The following is a 14183-nucleotide window of genomic DNA, read 5'->3' as shown; positions in this document are numbered from 1 at the left end:
GAAACTATGTGACTAGTACAATATTAAAGGTATGGTAAGTGATATTTTGGTTAAAACAAAAATAATTTGTTAAAAGGTTAAAGCACTGACTATATTCTCCATCATTGTTATAGTGTATATTCAGTAACAGGGGTCTCCCTCTGTTTCTCCAGCTCTTTAATTCATTGCTCATTTCTTAGTGCCATCACTTCCATTTTCACAGTTTAGTCTGTATTCTGTGCAAGTTATATCTCCTGATTGATCAAAATGTGTATACCGACCATAAAATATTTTTTTCAGGAGAGGCGGGCGACTCCTGTTTTCTCACTTTGTCTTGTAAAGGTTACTTAATAGAGGTATGGCTGATTTATGCTCCGTGAATGGCAGGTTTACAAGCTTGACACAAAAGCTTATATAATCTGCTTTTTCCGGCACGCAGAACCATCGTACGCAGAAGTGTAAATCAAGCTGTAGTAGTAGGCTGTATGCAACCCTGCAGAGTTACGGAAGGTTTCCATGTTGTAATGTTCTTTCCCTGGGGCGTGGTTGTTTATTCAAATTTTTCCCAGACCTACAGTACTGTCTGTTATGTTCCAGCTGTAGTCACTTGTAGTCAATGTGCATGCGGACATATGTCCCTGCACATGTTGGCTATTATCAGTACATGTAGATATACTGTCTATTCATCGTGGTGTTGGTTCTACGGTATGTGAAGCTTGTTAAGCTGACCAAGCCTCATCTGATCTCAATTAAGGCAGAGTTAAGTGTCAAACTTTTTTGTGACTTTGAGATACATACGGCAATGCCTTTAGCAGCACGTCTAGACCAGGTTGAGTCTCCCACTGATCCTTAATGTGCATCTAAAGCCTGAGCTGCTATTTTCACTCTGCAAAACACTGGCGAGCAAGTATAAATTAAGCATAATACATAATTGGAAATGCAGAGTTTGAGTGCAGTCTATTCCAGTGTGAGTAGTCCAGTGTGAATAGGACTGTTTTGGGACACACGACCAGATCTAGCCTGTCTGGTTTGCCTTGCCCTGGGATTGAGTAACATGCCCTCGTTTATTCACCCATTTTCAGTACTCTCAGGCTTATAACGTGTTTCCTTTTGCATAGAAAGTAGAAACGCAGTCACACAAGTCTCAGAGGTGTCTAAAGAGACGGTTGAGAATGGAACCCGGCTAAACCTTTTGTTTGAATCCTTGGAGTGCATCCATCACACACCTAGTTGTGCCGTGCATAATACAAATCGGCCTGCGAGCCACAACGGAGCACATACTGTAGGAGGACTTACAGGTGCTGTAAGGGAGATAAAACAAGGACAACAAATAATGGAGGAAGCCATTATGACATTATGAGATGTCTGTGGTGGAGTGTGGTCTGTGGGGATTTAGTCCCATTAGAGCTGACCCATGTCTGTCTCTGGCTGCCAGCAGTGTAAACAGCCCTGAATGAAGCACTGTTTAACTTCTGGACTGTAGCCACACACACTGCTTTTTAGGCCTAGATTTGGTATTCACTGGTTATTTCCGCCAGGCTAAAAGGCCGGGTACCAAGATTGTTTTATCCCCCCGGTCTGTCTGTGTGTGTGTGTGTGTGTGTGTGAGGAGCTAATCTCGCAAACCGTTAACTTGGACCGTGAGGGGCCTATTTAAAAAATAACATGCAAAAAAGCATGAACACAACACACACAACCGATAAACCACCCAATCTGAATCACATATTGAGGAGCCTCTACACAACAGAGACAAAAGCAACATCTACTCAAGCTTTTGTGAGCAGTTTTTAAGTTGCTTGATTTATTCATGTTGGATTCAAGAGTGGTGACTGAAATAATGATATTGACCTTTCTAATGCGTGAGCGGGTCGTGTTTTTTCAATTACTTAAAGGACCACTTCACCACTTTTCAACCTATCTTCATATAATTGGTCCTCACTCATGATAAAATAGCAAAAAAACATTACTCAGTCTGTGTCTCATAGGAGGGCTGTGGGCAGTTCAGAAACCCGTCCACCAGTGACATCATCGATGGAGAATCCAAGCTAATAGAAACGGCAGGCTTTCTATTTCTGAAAATTTGCAATGCGAAGATGGAAGCCATCGTTCTCACAATAATAAAAATCTAAATATACTGTATATATATAATATATATTATTATATATATTATTATTATTTTTTAATCACTTTTGGACCTCTGCCCATAAGTGGTGCCACAAATGCTAAAATGTGAACTATATGTTGTAGAAATGCTATTTCCCCCCCCAACTTTCTCGGGGCCTGACGGCTGCACAACCTTAGGTAGGCTGCCCAGACTGACAGAAATATGCACTCCGGAGAGTACCCCTTTTGCCCTTCAGTTGCTCATTTGCTTTTGTTTTCACTGGGGATTAGTGAGGAACTAAACTAATCCCCTTTACTGAGCGCGTGAGCCTCCCCCTCCCGGGGAGCAAAAACGACCCAATCCGACTACTATGACCTCAGATTAGACGAGAGGACCCGCCGAATTTAAGCATATTACTAAGTGGAGGAAAATAAACAACTTGATTACTGTAGTCTAGTTAACCACGCTACTTATCATCGCTGTCGAGTGGAAACCTTGCATGTCCAAAACTGTTTCATTTCAGGACCTGGACAAAATAACCAATACCAAAATATCCAATGGGTCCAGTAGTAGTTATTTAGTCCCAAGTTTTTCTTAATTGTTATCATTGGTTCAATATCTATATTTCCAGAGATACAAACCTCTAGCCACCCTCACACCAAACACAATGCAGCTGATTATCTGGCATCATAGAACAGGCTATGCACTGCAACTCTGTATTTAGTCGACGAGAAGTTGACGCTGAATAATTCATTCTCTGGGTATCTGACGTTTGAGTTAATATGACGGATGGCTGTTGTGTCAAAGGACATCCTGGCCTTTATTTTACATATTGTCCATAACATAATATAATATGTTATAATATAATAAAATGGTCGAATTTAGTCTATTTAGTTAATAACACAATAACTCAAGTTAAAGACTACCACACACATTATATATAAAAAGTTTGTTGATATATTTACAAAAAGGTGCATGAGGTGCATCAAATGTTTTTTGTTTTCTTTCTTCAGAAGTCTTTAGATTGTTAAAGTGCTCGTGTCATTGTCTTCCGAGGCGGACTGCGAGTGCGTGCGAGTGTTCGTGTTGAGTGCGATTTCCACCGCCGGCTCCTGGTCGATGCGCTGCGGGTGTCTCCCAAGCCGCTGCCCAATGCACTTGGCAGTCCTGAGCACGTGACCCCTGAACGAGGACCCTACGAAGGCGTAGAGGATGGGGTTGATGCAGGCGTGCGTCAGCGCCAGGCTCTCTGTCACCTGGAGGGCCCGGTCCAGACCCTTGCTGAGGTCACAGTCGGTCACCAGTGCGTAGATGACGTCCAGCGCTCGGCACAGCTTCACCACGTTGTAGGGCAGCTGGGTGAGCAGGAACACGGCCACCATGGCCAGCAGGACGCGCAGGGCGCGCCACTTCCTGTCCCTCTGCACGCCGGCGGCGCGGCTCAACGCCCGCCCCACCCAGGAGTAGCACGCCACCATGACCAGGAAGGGCAACAGGAAGCTCAAGGTCACCTCCAGCAGCTCCAGGGTGGCCTTGGCGGGCCGGGCCATGCTGGGAGGGTAGATGGCCATGCAGGCCATCCTGTGGGACGTGTGCGTCACTTTGGAGAAGACGAGGTCGGGCAGGGCCAAGAAGCCGGCCGCCGCCCATATCGCGACGCACACCAGCAGCCACCGCCTCCGGGCCTGCTGGCCCGTCCCGCTGCGACCGGCGGCGTGACAGGCCAAGGCGCGGTAGCGGTCCACGCTGATGCACGCCAGCAGGAACATGCCGCAGCCGAAGTTGGTCCCGTACAGGAAGGTGGCGACCTTGCAGGCCGCCTCGCCCAGCCTCCAGCCGTGCACGGCGTCGGCCGCCCAGAAGGGCAGCGTGAGCAGCAGCAGCAGGTCGGACACGGCCAGGTTGAGGATGCACACGTCCGTCAGCGTGCGCCTCCGCCGCGGCGCCGCGTACACCACCACCACCAGGGCGTTGCCGGCGAGGCCCACCACCAGCACCAGGGCGTAGATCGCCGGGAGGAAGAGGCCGGCGAAGGAGCGCACCGCCTCCTTGTCGCACACGGTGTGGTAGTCGCTGTAGTCGTAGCTGTCGTTGCCCGAGTCCCCGTAGTCGTCGACATCGTGGTGCTCGTCCATGTTTGCTACGCTGAGGGGAGAGAAGAGAGAGGTGCAGGATTTAACGGAGGTTTCCTGCTAGGTTTTAAGTTTTCTTTTAATGTTGTAAATATAACAACTTGATTACTGTAGTCTAGTTAACCGTGCTACATATCGTCGCTGTCGAGTGGAAACCTTGTAGGCTATGTCCAAAACCGTTACCCTACGCTTTAATAGCGGCCAGCAGGCGAACGGCGGTGACTCTGGGCTCTAAAAATCTCCTAGTGGGCATTCCTGCTGTCATTACCGTATGTTCTCGCTTTGAAGTGCATGTAAAATGAGTACCATAAATGGTTCCGCGTGGAAGGTTAACAAATCAACACATGAATTCTATTGGCTATCCCGGAAGATGTCGTCCAAAAGATATAATATTTTCATGTTTTTGAATGCCGTTCCTCCGCCCACTTCGCCTGCTATCGCCAGTAGTTTCCGGGTCCCATAGACAAATAACGCACTTCCGGAAAATACGCCAGGCTGTCGCTGCACCTTCACATTTCAGGAAATGGACAAAAGAGCCTGTGTTCCAAAGGATCCAGTGTAGTTTGTAGTAGTCACAAGTTAATACTTGTTGTTGTTCAATACTGTTCAATACTGTATGTATAAAATACTGAGACATCGCAAAACAAGCAAAACTTTAACTTTCAACCCGGTGTCCCTATGTGGGGCATGCCATTATACTGTAGGTGAAACTGTATTTAAAAAATGTACAGTGAAAATAACTGATGTGCAAGTTCATCATGCGACACCTTATTTCTGCTACTGCCATGTGACAAAGTATAAACTAGGGCATACATTTATGGAAATAAAGCAATATAAAAAGATTAGATGCAAGGTTTCCACCCAACAGCGACAACATTAGAGTCTGCTAGGTTACACAGAAAGGGGCCTGGTTTGGAGCCCGGAAAGCACTGATCTGAAAGTTCATTGCAGTGTACACCCTGCCCATCCATCCATATTCATACTGATTCACTATAGTATCTGAGGCATCTGTTGTTGTGTTCACACTGGCGGTGACAAAAGCGACATTGCTGACTAGTTGCTGCTGAAGTGTTACTCAAGCCACACTGCGTACATCAAAAGGTTCGGCTCAAACAGCTCAGAGTACCGGTGAACGGCAACTTCGGCAAGAATAATTATTTTCTTCCGTTTTTGCGGAAGAGCAGACTATGGGGAGAGAGACAGGGAGTGGAAGTGTTGAAACAAAAACATAGATTGATTGACGCGTCACTGCGTCATTTTGGAGCGCTGAAAATAAGTTGAAGTCAGCTCAACTTCGATGTGCATTGTGTCATCTTGCCTGTCACGCAGCAACTATAGTGTCAGGCATCATCAGTCTGTAGCTTCATGTTGCTGTCTTTCGTTGAAAATGTGTAGCCTGCTGCTGCTATGTTGCCATTAGTGTGAACCCAGCATGAGAGCCTGACTTATTTTGCATAGTACATGCAGAGATCTGTGGATGAGTCAAAGAAAGCGTGGGCTTGGGAACCGCACGTATCCTGTCATTTGGGACGAGGGGGGGACGAGGAGAAAAAAACAAACAAAGCGCTCCGAATGCAGTAAATAAAAACGGATCCTTTCAGTGGAATCTCTCTCGCATGCTTTGTCTAACAGACTGTCTGTTAGGATTGTGTGCCGGCTAGTGCATCCACCCTGGCTGAATTCCCTGGGTTAACACACTGAAAACAATATTGGCCAAAGAATATCCGAAACATTCTGCTTACATTCTAGCACTGTCTAGACTCTAGCACTTGACCTTAATTTTCTCTTAACCACTTTTACCCTAGTTTCCCAATTGTGGGCATATATATCTCTACCAGCCAGGGATTATCAGCTAGATGGCTTCATGATTGCGAAGCTGTGAATGTTATCTGTGAACAAGACATGCATGCCCAGATGCCCCTGCTGCTGAACTGAGGGAGATGACCACTTATCATCAGGCTTATCGTGTTGTTAGCATTCTCCTGTTGCAGGTCATGCTGGGAACTACGTATGCAGGCTGCACACAGTAGTATCACTTCTTCAAACCAGCATTCCTAATCAAAGCCCTTGTCCCCACTTCAGTGTAAATGAATAGGATGACCTTAGAGTTGTCTTTGTAGATATGAGATTATTTTTGCAAGGTAGCTCAGTAACAGCTTGAGTTTAGGGAAGTCTGCAAAGCTTTCTAACAGAGAGACCCATAACATAAGTGAGTGATGCAGATGGCATCATAGCTGATCGAGTTAAAATGTAGGTGAGGTTTTGATCATATTGTGTGCTTCAATGTTAGTGTGGTATGTCGGCTTTGGCAGGTGGGACATCTCCAGATTTGTAGCCTCATATTACGAATAGCTTTGAGGTTTGTTATGTAATATGTCAATATTTGTCAGCAGGGAGGAGGGACCCTTAGTGAAACAGATGTTGCTAAACGGATATTCAGAAGTATGTGAAGTATCCATCCTGCCACAGCTGTCATGAATACACAGAGAAAAAAAGAAAAGAAAACAGTAACATCATGTGTTCATTTGACAAGCAGTCTAAAACTGTAAGGGGAAAGTATTACACTCATGTTTAATTTACTCTCAGGATTCTTCAAGCATAAATTACTGTGGGCAATATTAATTCAAATATTACGAAATTCCCTTTTTTATTTTCTTTCAATCTTTGCCTCAGCAATATTAATCCAAATGTCACCATGCTATTTGTATCACCATTACATCAGCTACAGTATATGCAGTAGTAAAGTAATAAAGTCTTTGGAACAGGACTTTGACTTTTGCCTTCCAAAAGGTAATGTCATGGTACAGAAAGATGTTATGGAAACACAACAAAAGTCCAATCCAAAACCAAAGCTTATTTAGTTCACCTCCACTGCTGTATTCTGTGTAATCTGTAGAATTCAGCTTCACCTACAACACATATATAAATGTACATACAATGGTGACATAGTAGACTGTCACTTACCCTCTGTTTGATTCCGTTTGGGTTGGTTGTTCTCAGATGAAATTGGTCCTGAAAGTCCTGTTTGCCACCGTTGTATGGAATGGAGATGTCTAAAAAGTCTTTAATAGCTCTGTCCAACCCACGCTTCGAGGGAACACCTCTGTGTGGGTGGGTGTGTTTGGGGGGGGGGGGGGGGGGGTTGAGTGTGTGTGTCACTGTGTGCGTATTCTAGACAGCACAACACAAGGCAATGACACTCCTCCTTCAGTGAGTCATGCACTTTATCTGTGCTGGTATACTGTGTTAGAATGCAGAATGTACAGTATATATCCTCAGTCATTCAGCTTTTCAAAGTAAAGTGTAGACGTTTTCACTGGCAGACCTATCGGCTGCCACATATGGCTCTACATACTGTATGCAAGTTGAACTATTTTATAGACGGGTGCTTAATGTTCTTTAGATAGATGCTAGGCATGTCGTTTACTGCTAGTAGTGTCAGTCAGGTAGATGCTAGTAGTATTGTATATCTCTGCTGTCGGGCAGAAACCAAGTATGTCAAATGTTTTAAAACAACACAACCCTGCCTCATTTGGAGGTGCAGGACCAGCATGTGATCTCAGAGCACATAATAACACAACACAACAGTACCACATTCCAGGAGGTACTTGACAAGCAGTGGCAACAAGGCTGCACTTTCTGATTTTGTTTGCAGTTACATAACTCACCTCAGCACCCTGTCAACTCACTGAGGAACAGATCGATAATCCTGGCCAGCGGTTTTGAAGATGCAGAGGAGGAAACCGAAACCATCTGGATGGACTTTGTGGGGAGCCTTGTCGATTTGATGAGTGATGAAAGGATAGTGCTTACATGCCATCCACCTCGCCAAGAGATACACACAAGTCGTCAAGTGTGATGGCACTGACGTCCTGTTGCTCTTGTATTCTACAAGTTGCAGCAATGCTCCGGTTCCGCTCTAATGCACAAAGACCTTACTGTACGTACAGGGAAAGACTTGATGTGCCAAGATACAATCTGCCAAAAGTTGAGGATAACATCCTGGTGCTTCCAGCTTGCCATGCCCTAACGGGCTGTGATACGATGAGCAGTTTTTTTTAGAACAGTCACAATATATCGATATAAAGGTATCGGGTCAAATATATAGTGATATTTATTTATTTTTGTCCATATTGCCCAGCACATACTTTTTTTAATCACAATTACACAAACTGCTTAATCTGGTATTGACTGACTTGAGTTATTGGAAGTTTATTCCGACTCGCACTTTGTAAGAGTGTCTGATAAATGCATGAATCGAAGATTGTGTAATTTACACCACAAATGGATCATCTTGATTTAATTTGATATCGGCTCTGTGGGGTGAAAACCTCATGTCCAAGTAGGGGCGTTAATTTGGGGAAAAAACATTAAAATATGGAGGTTTCTGCCCGACAGCAACGATATACTGTACGTTATTGTCCCTTTGGGGAAATGTGTCCTTTGCATTCGACCCATCCTAAGGAGCATTGAGCAGCCATCTTTGTCTTATTAGCTATAATTTATGGTCTTGTAGTAGTGCTTTGTAATGTCATGAGCTTGACTGGTTGCGTGCTCAGTAAGGGTTTCAGGAACACTAACTTGGGATACTTTAAATGTAATTCCTTTGCCCTTTTACAGTATGCTCTGTGGTTTCTTTTCCACAAATTTGTGGAAAAACCTTGTAGAGATCTTACATTCTCTCTCTCGCTCTCTCTCTCTCTCTCTTCAGAGCAGCCTTCCCTTATTCTCTGAGAATGAGTGATATGTTGTGAATGTTTGTTAGCTTTCAGATGTGTGTACTGTGTAGCATAGCATGTGTGGACATGCCTGCTGTCTGTCACACAGCACCTTGCTCTTTACCATCAATGCTATGTTGTGCTTGTTATGTCATCTGATGGCTGTATTTAAAAGATCAGGAGGTGCTGCTGAGACAGTGAAGTCAACTCAGTACCTTATTTCCTGATTATGTTTTAACAGTTTAAAAGGATTCGTTTGCCATTAGGACGTGTTGGGTTAGGGTTATACTCACTATATACTGGTCTGGACGATCACCTAGATCTGCATACAGTATATGGAGCTGGCCAGCAACTCTACATCTGACCTCAAACCCTTAGATCTCCATATATGGAGCTGACCTGTTCTGACATTCCATATATTGATCCCTCCACACCCGTCCTTCCTGTTCTGACATTCCATATGTTCATTTGACCTCATCAAAACCTGTACACTCAAGACACGCTCCATATATGGCCAGTACATAATTCATTCCATATGTTGATCTGACCCCCCAGTGCTCGCCCAGCAGTCTGCCATCTGCTGTCACCCAGGCGGATGAAGGGCGAGGTCGCTTCTCGTCATCACGTCCTCTTACTGGTTATATGATATAATTTTCATTAGTTATTTGTTTAGAATTGTTGTTTTCCATTTCAATCACATACAATAAACCACGACCAGCTACGCCCAAATATGGAGTGTGTTATCTAACCTCAATGTGTTGTCAGGGCATCAGGCGCAAACAAATCAGTCGGCTCTACAAAAGGACAAAAGGAAAAATGACGGCATTTACCTCTCCTTGTGGTCTCCTGGGAGATGTTTTTTCAGGCCAGTTGTGAAAGAAACCAGTGATTCACAATCCTTGAAAGTATAATGGACGGTGTCAGGGCATTCTACATTTCCATGGAGTAGTAGAATGAGAATTTTCCCATGTTTGTTCAAAATTTGAGTCGGTGGTACCAGATCATGATGTTGTGGCTGTGGGTGTTACTCACTTTGGAGAAGTAGTTTTGAGTGTCTTAAACACCAAAGGGGGTTCCCGCTCTGAATGGGTTAAATACCGCTCCTGTTGATTTGAAAAAGGCTGTGCTAGTTGCTTGGTTCAGTGGTTCCCAAAGTGCAGTCCGGGGACCCCCAGGGGTCCTTGAGGGAGTTCCAGGGGGTCCCCAGCTAAATGATTATTTGGAACCAAATGGACCCTTACGGGTCTGTAACTCTTGACAGTGTACAAATATTGTACAAACAGATTTGTACACTCTCAGAGTTAAATGAACATTGATTTGATGTATTGGGGGTCTCAGAGATAGAAATGCCATTAAATGGGGGTCCGTAGCCTAATGCATGTCAAACTGGGGGTCCTTGAAATTAAACGGGTTGAGACTCACTGCTAGAGCCGTAAAGATATTATCCTATGGGGGTCCCTGCGTTGCATATCTCTTCAAATGGGGGTCCGCGGGCTAATTAGTGTCAATTCTGGGGGTCCTTGACCTGAATAAGTTTGGGAACCACTGGCTTAGTTAACTATAAAAACTCTGGGTGCTGTGTGGTCATACTTTGGGCTCTGGTGTAAGCTATAAGTTAATAATTAATAATAATAATAAAAATAAGGACAAAGGAAATGTAACTCATCAGGTAGAGGTCTCAGCAGAGAGTCAACCGAACATTTGTCTGTCTGTACCTCCGTCCGTGCTTAGCACATCACAGTTGAGGAATGTTTTCATTCCACACTGAAGTCACATAGAGTACAAGGTTGTCTGTGCTCTAGTTTTATTTTATCCCCAGACAACCTATGCAGAGCAAAGCATTTGATGTATTACCTTGTGTTTTCCTTGCTTTCCGTAAAATCGCTCTGTATTAAGAGCGTCTGCCAAATGCCTAAATTGTAAATTCACTGACCCTCACAGGTGCTGGTAACCCACAATGCAAGGTGTCCATTGTGATGTGCAGGAGCGGCAGCTCTCATGATGTTAACAACAGGTCAGTAATGCAGTCATACATTACTTGCGCAAGCAGAGTGCGCAAGTAATAATTTCAAATTACAACTACATACTCTATATGTAGTTGTAATTTGAAATTTGTAATTTGTAAATCTGTGCCTGGTCTGCTGGGACCAGATTACACAGATGACCATTTCTCTTACGTCATCACTGAGAGCTAGTCATACATATACACACCATGTACTCTGGTCCCAGCTCTCAACGATGACGTAATGTGTAATCTGGTCCCAGCAAACCAGGCACAGATTTGCATACACATAAAAACGGTTGAAAAAGACGGCTGTCACTTTTTGGCACCAAGTAACCACAGTATACTGCTAATCAAATTACAACTACATACTCTATAGTATTAGTAGAGCTAGTCATACATATACACACCATGTACTCTGGTCCCAGCTCTCAACGATGACGTAATGTGTAATCTGGTCCCAGCAAACCAGGTAGTTGTAATTTGAAATTTGTAATTTGTAAATCTGTGCCTGGTCTGCTGGGACAGATTACACAGATGACCATTTCTCTTAGGTCATCACTGAGAGCTAGTCATACATATACACACCATGTACTTTGGTCCCAGCTCTCAACGATTAAACGTAAAAACAGTTGAAAAAGACGGCTGTCACGTTTTGGCACCAAGTAACCACAGTATACTGCTAATCAAATTACAACTACATACTCTATATGTAGTTGTAATGTGAAATTTGTAATTTGTAAATCTGTGCCTGGTCTGCTGGGACAGATTACACAGATGACCATTTCTCTCACGTCATCACTGAGAGCTAGTCATACATATACACACCATGTACTCTGGTCCCAGCTCTCAACGATGACGTAATGTGTAATCTGGTCCCAGCAAACCAGGCACAGATTTGCATACATTTGAAAGTATTATTACAGAAATTGAAGTTAGAGACACATATTACTCTGATCATGATTTAGTATTAATATCACTATAGTCCAAAATGAAATACATTTAAAACAATTGTCAATTTACAATAAGTAATAAAATAATTATACTGTATAATATATTTTAATTCAGTTTATATACCTTTTTTTTCATCACATATCAATGATTTATTTTTCTGTAAAAAAGTAGGTAGGTAGCAAATAGTTACACCTAATGATTATACATTTCAAACGTTCCTTCACAGAGATACTGAGATGTGACAGTTTACAGCGGTCGAAAGTACTTGCGCGCTCTGCTTGCGCACTAGTTGGCCATTTATGGCCTACTAGTGTGCAACAAGCAAGTATGCACTCGGCAGAGTGCAGTTCTAGTTACTATTAGTTTTATTCTGTTTGTGTTTTGTTTTTTTGTATATACAGTATATATTGTTTTAGTTGTTTTCTTCTTGTCACTTCATACTTTATCACTTATTTATTGGAAATCAGCTTCACAGGGAATTTGGTTGCATTTCCCAACCTAACCAGTAACCGCTACTATTATGTAATTATCCATGTCAATAAATCTCATTGACAGTTGTAATTTCCACTGATCTTACTTGAAGGCAAAGCAAATAGCAACAATACCACTTCAAATGACCACGCCCAGGGAATTTAGCACCGTATACACACTATATTTTGTGTTGCTACAATGTGATGGAACCTCTTTTTTTGGCAAAGTTACATGAAAAACAGGAAGGACGGACCTTTTCCCCATCAATCCCCCCTGAATGCAAAGACCTGTTGGAATGTTTCAAAATCTCTCTATAAATGCACCAAGTCTCTGTGTGTAACTCTAACGATAACTCTGAACCTAGGCCATTTGGTGCACTCCACGTTCCACAGGGAGTTGAGAGGAGACTGCTTGAGGGACTGTTTGGACATGATAGAACTCTTGTTATTGACTCTTGTTATTGACATCGGCTACATTCCGTACATTTGTGAGGTTTGTTTTGGGCCACTCCGTGAATGGCAAATTATCTGCATTCGTACAGCACCTTATATCCAACTACACTACAATGTGTGTTACATTCACCTATTTCACACAGCTCAAGGACACTTTGACACAAAGCCAGGCACAGACGTGGGGTTGGAGTCGGAAACCAAATGGGTCCCAAGGTGGCCACTGTACCTCCTGAGTCACGACCGCCCTGAATGCAACCAACAATCCATTAAAGTGTTGTGTATATAGATAATGGTACTATTCTGCCAACAAAGCATTGTTGAATTGTATATTTAAACCAAATAAACTAACAAGATCACCTTAAAGCTCTGATTCAGATCTTTGTGTTCTCAGGCATGGCCAACACAGCATGGTCCTGGTACCAATGGACAGCCCTGGAGTGAAGCTGATCCGACCACTCACTGTGTTTGGCCAGGATGGTATCATAATTCCCTTGTTTCTTCCTAGTCAAACAACCCTCCTGTCACTCCTTATAAATGTGACTATAGCTGAGTTTTATATCCAGTACATATACTGTATGTTTGACCCTGCAAGTCATACAATATTGTTTTTATTGAGACTTACACAAACTCATTCTATGCAGCATAAGCTGATACCGACAATATGCCTCTCTGATCTACTGAGATATCTTTACTTTAATCAGTATTTCCAATAGTTTTTCTCAATACTTTATGATGCATTGTGAGCTTGTAGATATGTTATTAACAAAAGATTCTCATGCATTTTGAACTTGTGAAATGGGACGTATCCACACAATGAGTACTTTAGCTTTTGGTACTTTAAGTATATTTTGATGCAGACACTTTTGTACTTTTAGTCAAGTACATTTTGAATATGGGACTTCCACTTGTAACTATTGATACTTTTACTTAAGTAAAACATTTGAACACTTCTTCCATCACTGACCAAATGAGACTATTTCATTCGTAGCATTTTGATTTGTCTAAACCCAGATGCTGTTCATGGGGGTCACTTTGAGGTGCACTTTGACAACGTCCGTGTCCCGGCCTCCAATATCATCCTGGGTAAGTGACTGTTTGTATGGTTGTGTATCTATTTACTGAAATCATGCTTACGGAACGTCATCACATTCAAAGACCTGCAGCTAAAGTTATTGGCAATAGGATGCAAATATTAAAACGTTTCTGCATCAGATAATAATAATAAACTTTATTTGTATAGCACCTTTCATACATAAATGTAGCTCAAAGTGCTTCACAGGGCAAAAATAGAATACAATAAAACTTAAGTAGTTAAAATGTTAAAACAATGGCAAAGAACAAAATTGAATATAAGAACATAAAATAAATAAA

The 14183-nt window shown here is 42.9% G+C and overlaps 2 protein-coding genes across 2 annotated transcripts in view; one reads left to right on the top strand and one right to left on the bottom strand.

The window, feature by feature from the left end:
• acad11 (acyl-CoA dehydrogenase family, member 11) overlaps positions 1–14183 on the top strand; it is a 34629-nt gene that overhangs the window by 14681 nt on the left and 5765 nt on the right. Inside the window, exons 14-16 of the mRNA XM_080794223.1 lie at positions 10875–10947; positions 13204–13289; positions 13824–13895. Of these exons, the coding sequence (XP_080650349.1) occupies positions 10875–10947; positions 13204–13289; positions 13824–13895 (231 nt within the window). The remainder of the gene's footprint in view (positions 1–10874; positions 10948–13203; positions 13290–13823; positions 13896–14183) is intronic.
• Positions 2575–7446, bottom strand: ackr4b (atypical chemokine receptor 4b). Its single transcript, XM_080794225.1, has 2 exons — positions 7180–7446; positions 2575–4228 (listed from the first exon to the last, which is right to left on the bottom strand). The coding sequence occupies exon 2, from the start codon at positions 4216–4218 to the stop codon at positions 3103–3105; it is 1116 nt and encodes a 371-aa protein (XP_080650351.1). The 5' UTR covers positions 4219–4228; positions 7180–7446; the 3' UTR covers positions 2575–3102.

The sequence above is a fragment of the Protomyctophum bolini genome, assembly GCF_963924005.1.
Source record: "Protomyctophum bolini genome assembly, chromosome: 21".
In the NCBI taxonomy this organism is placed as follows: Eukaryota; Metazoa; Chordata; class Actinopteri; order Myctophiformes; family Myctophidae; genus Protomyctophum; species Protomyctophum bolini.
Note: the sequence above shows the minus strand (reverse complement) of the source record. Positions and strands in the feature narration are given on the sequence as shown.

Bases quoted from the DNA above. Each gene is read 5' to 3' on its own strand.
- ackr4b (XM_080794225.1), bottom strand. From the start codon at position 4,218: ATGGACGAGCACCACGATGTCGACGACTACGGGGACTCGGGCAACGAC.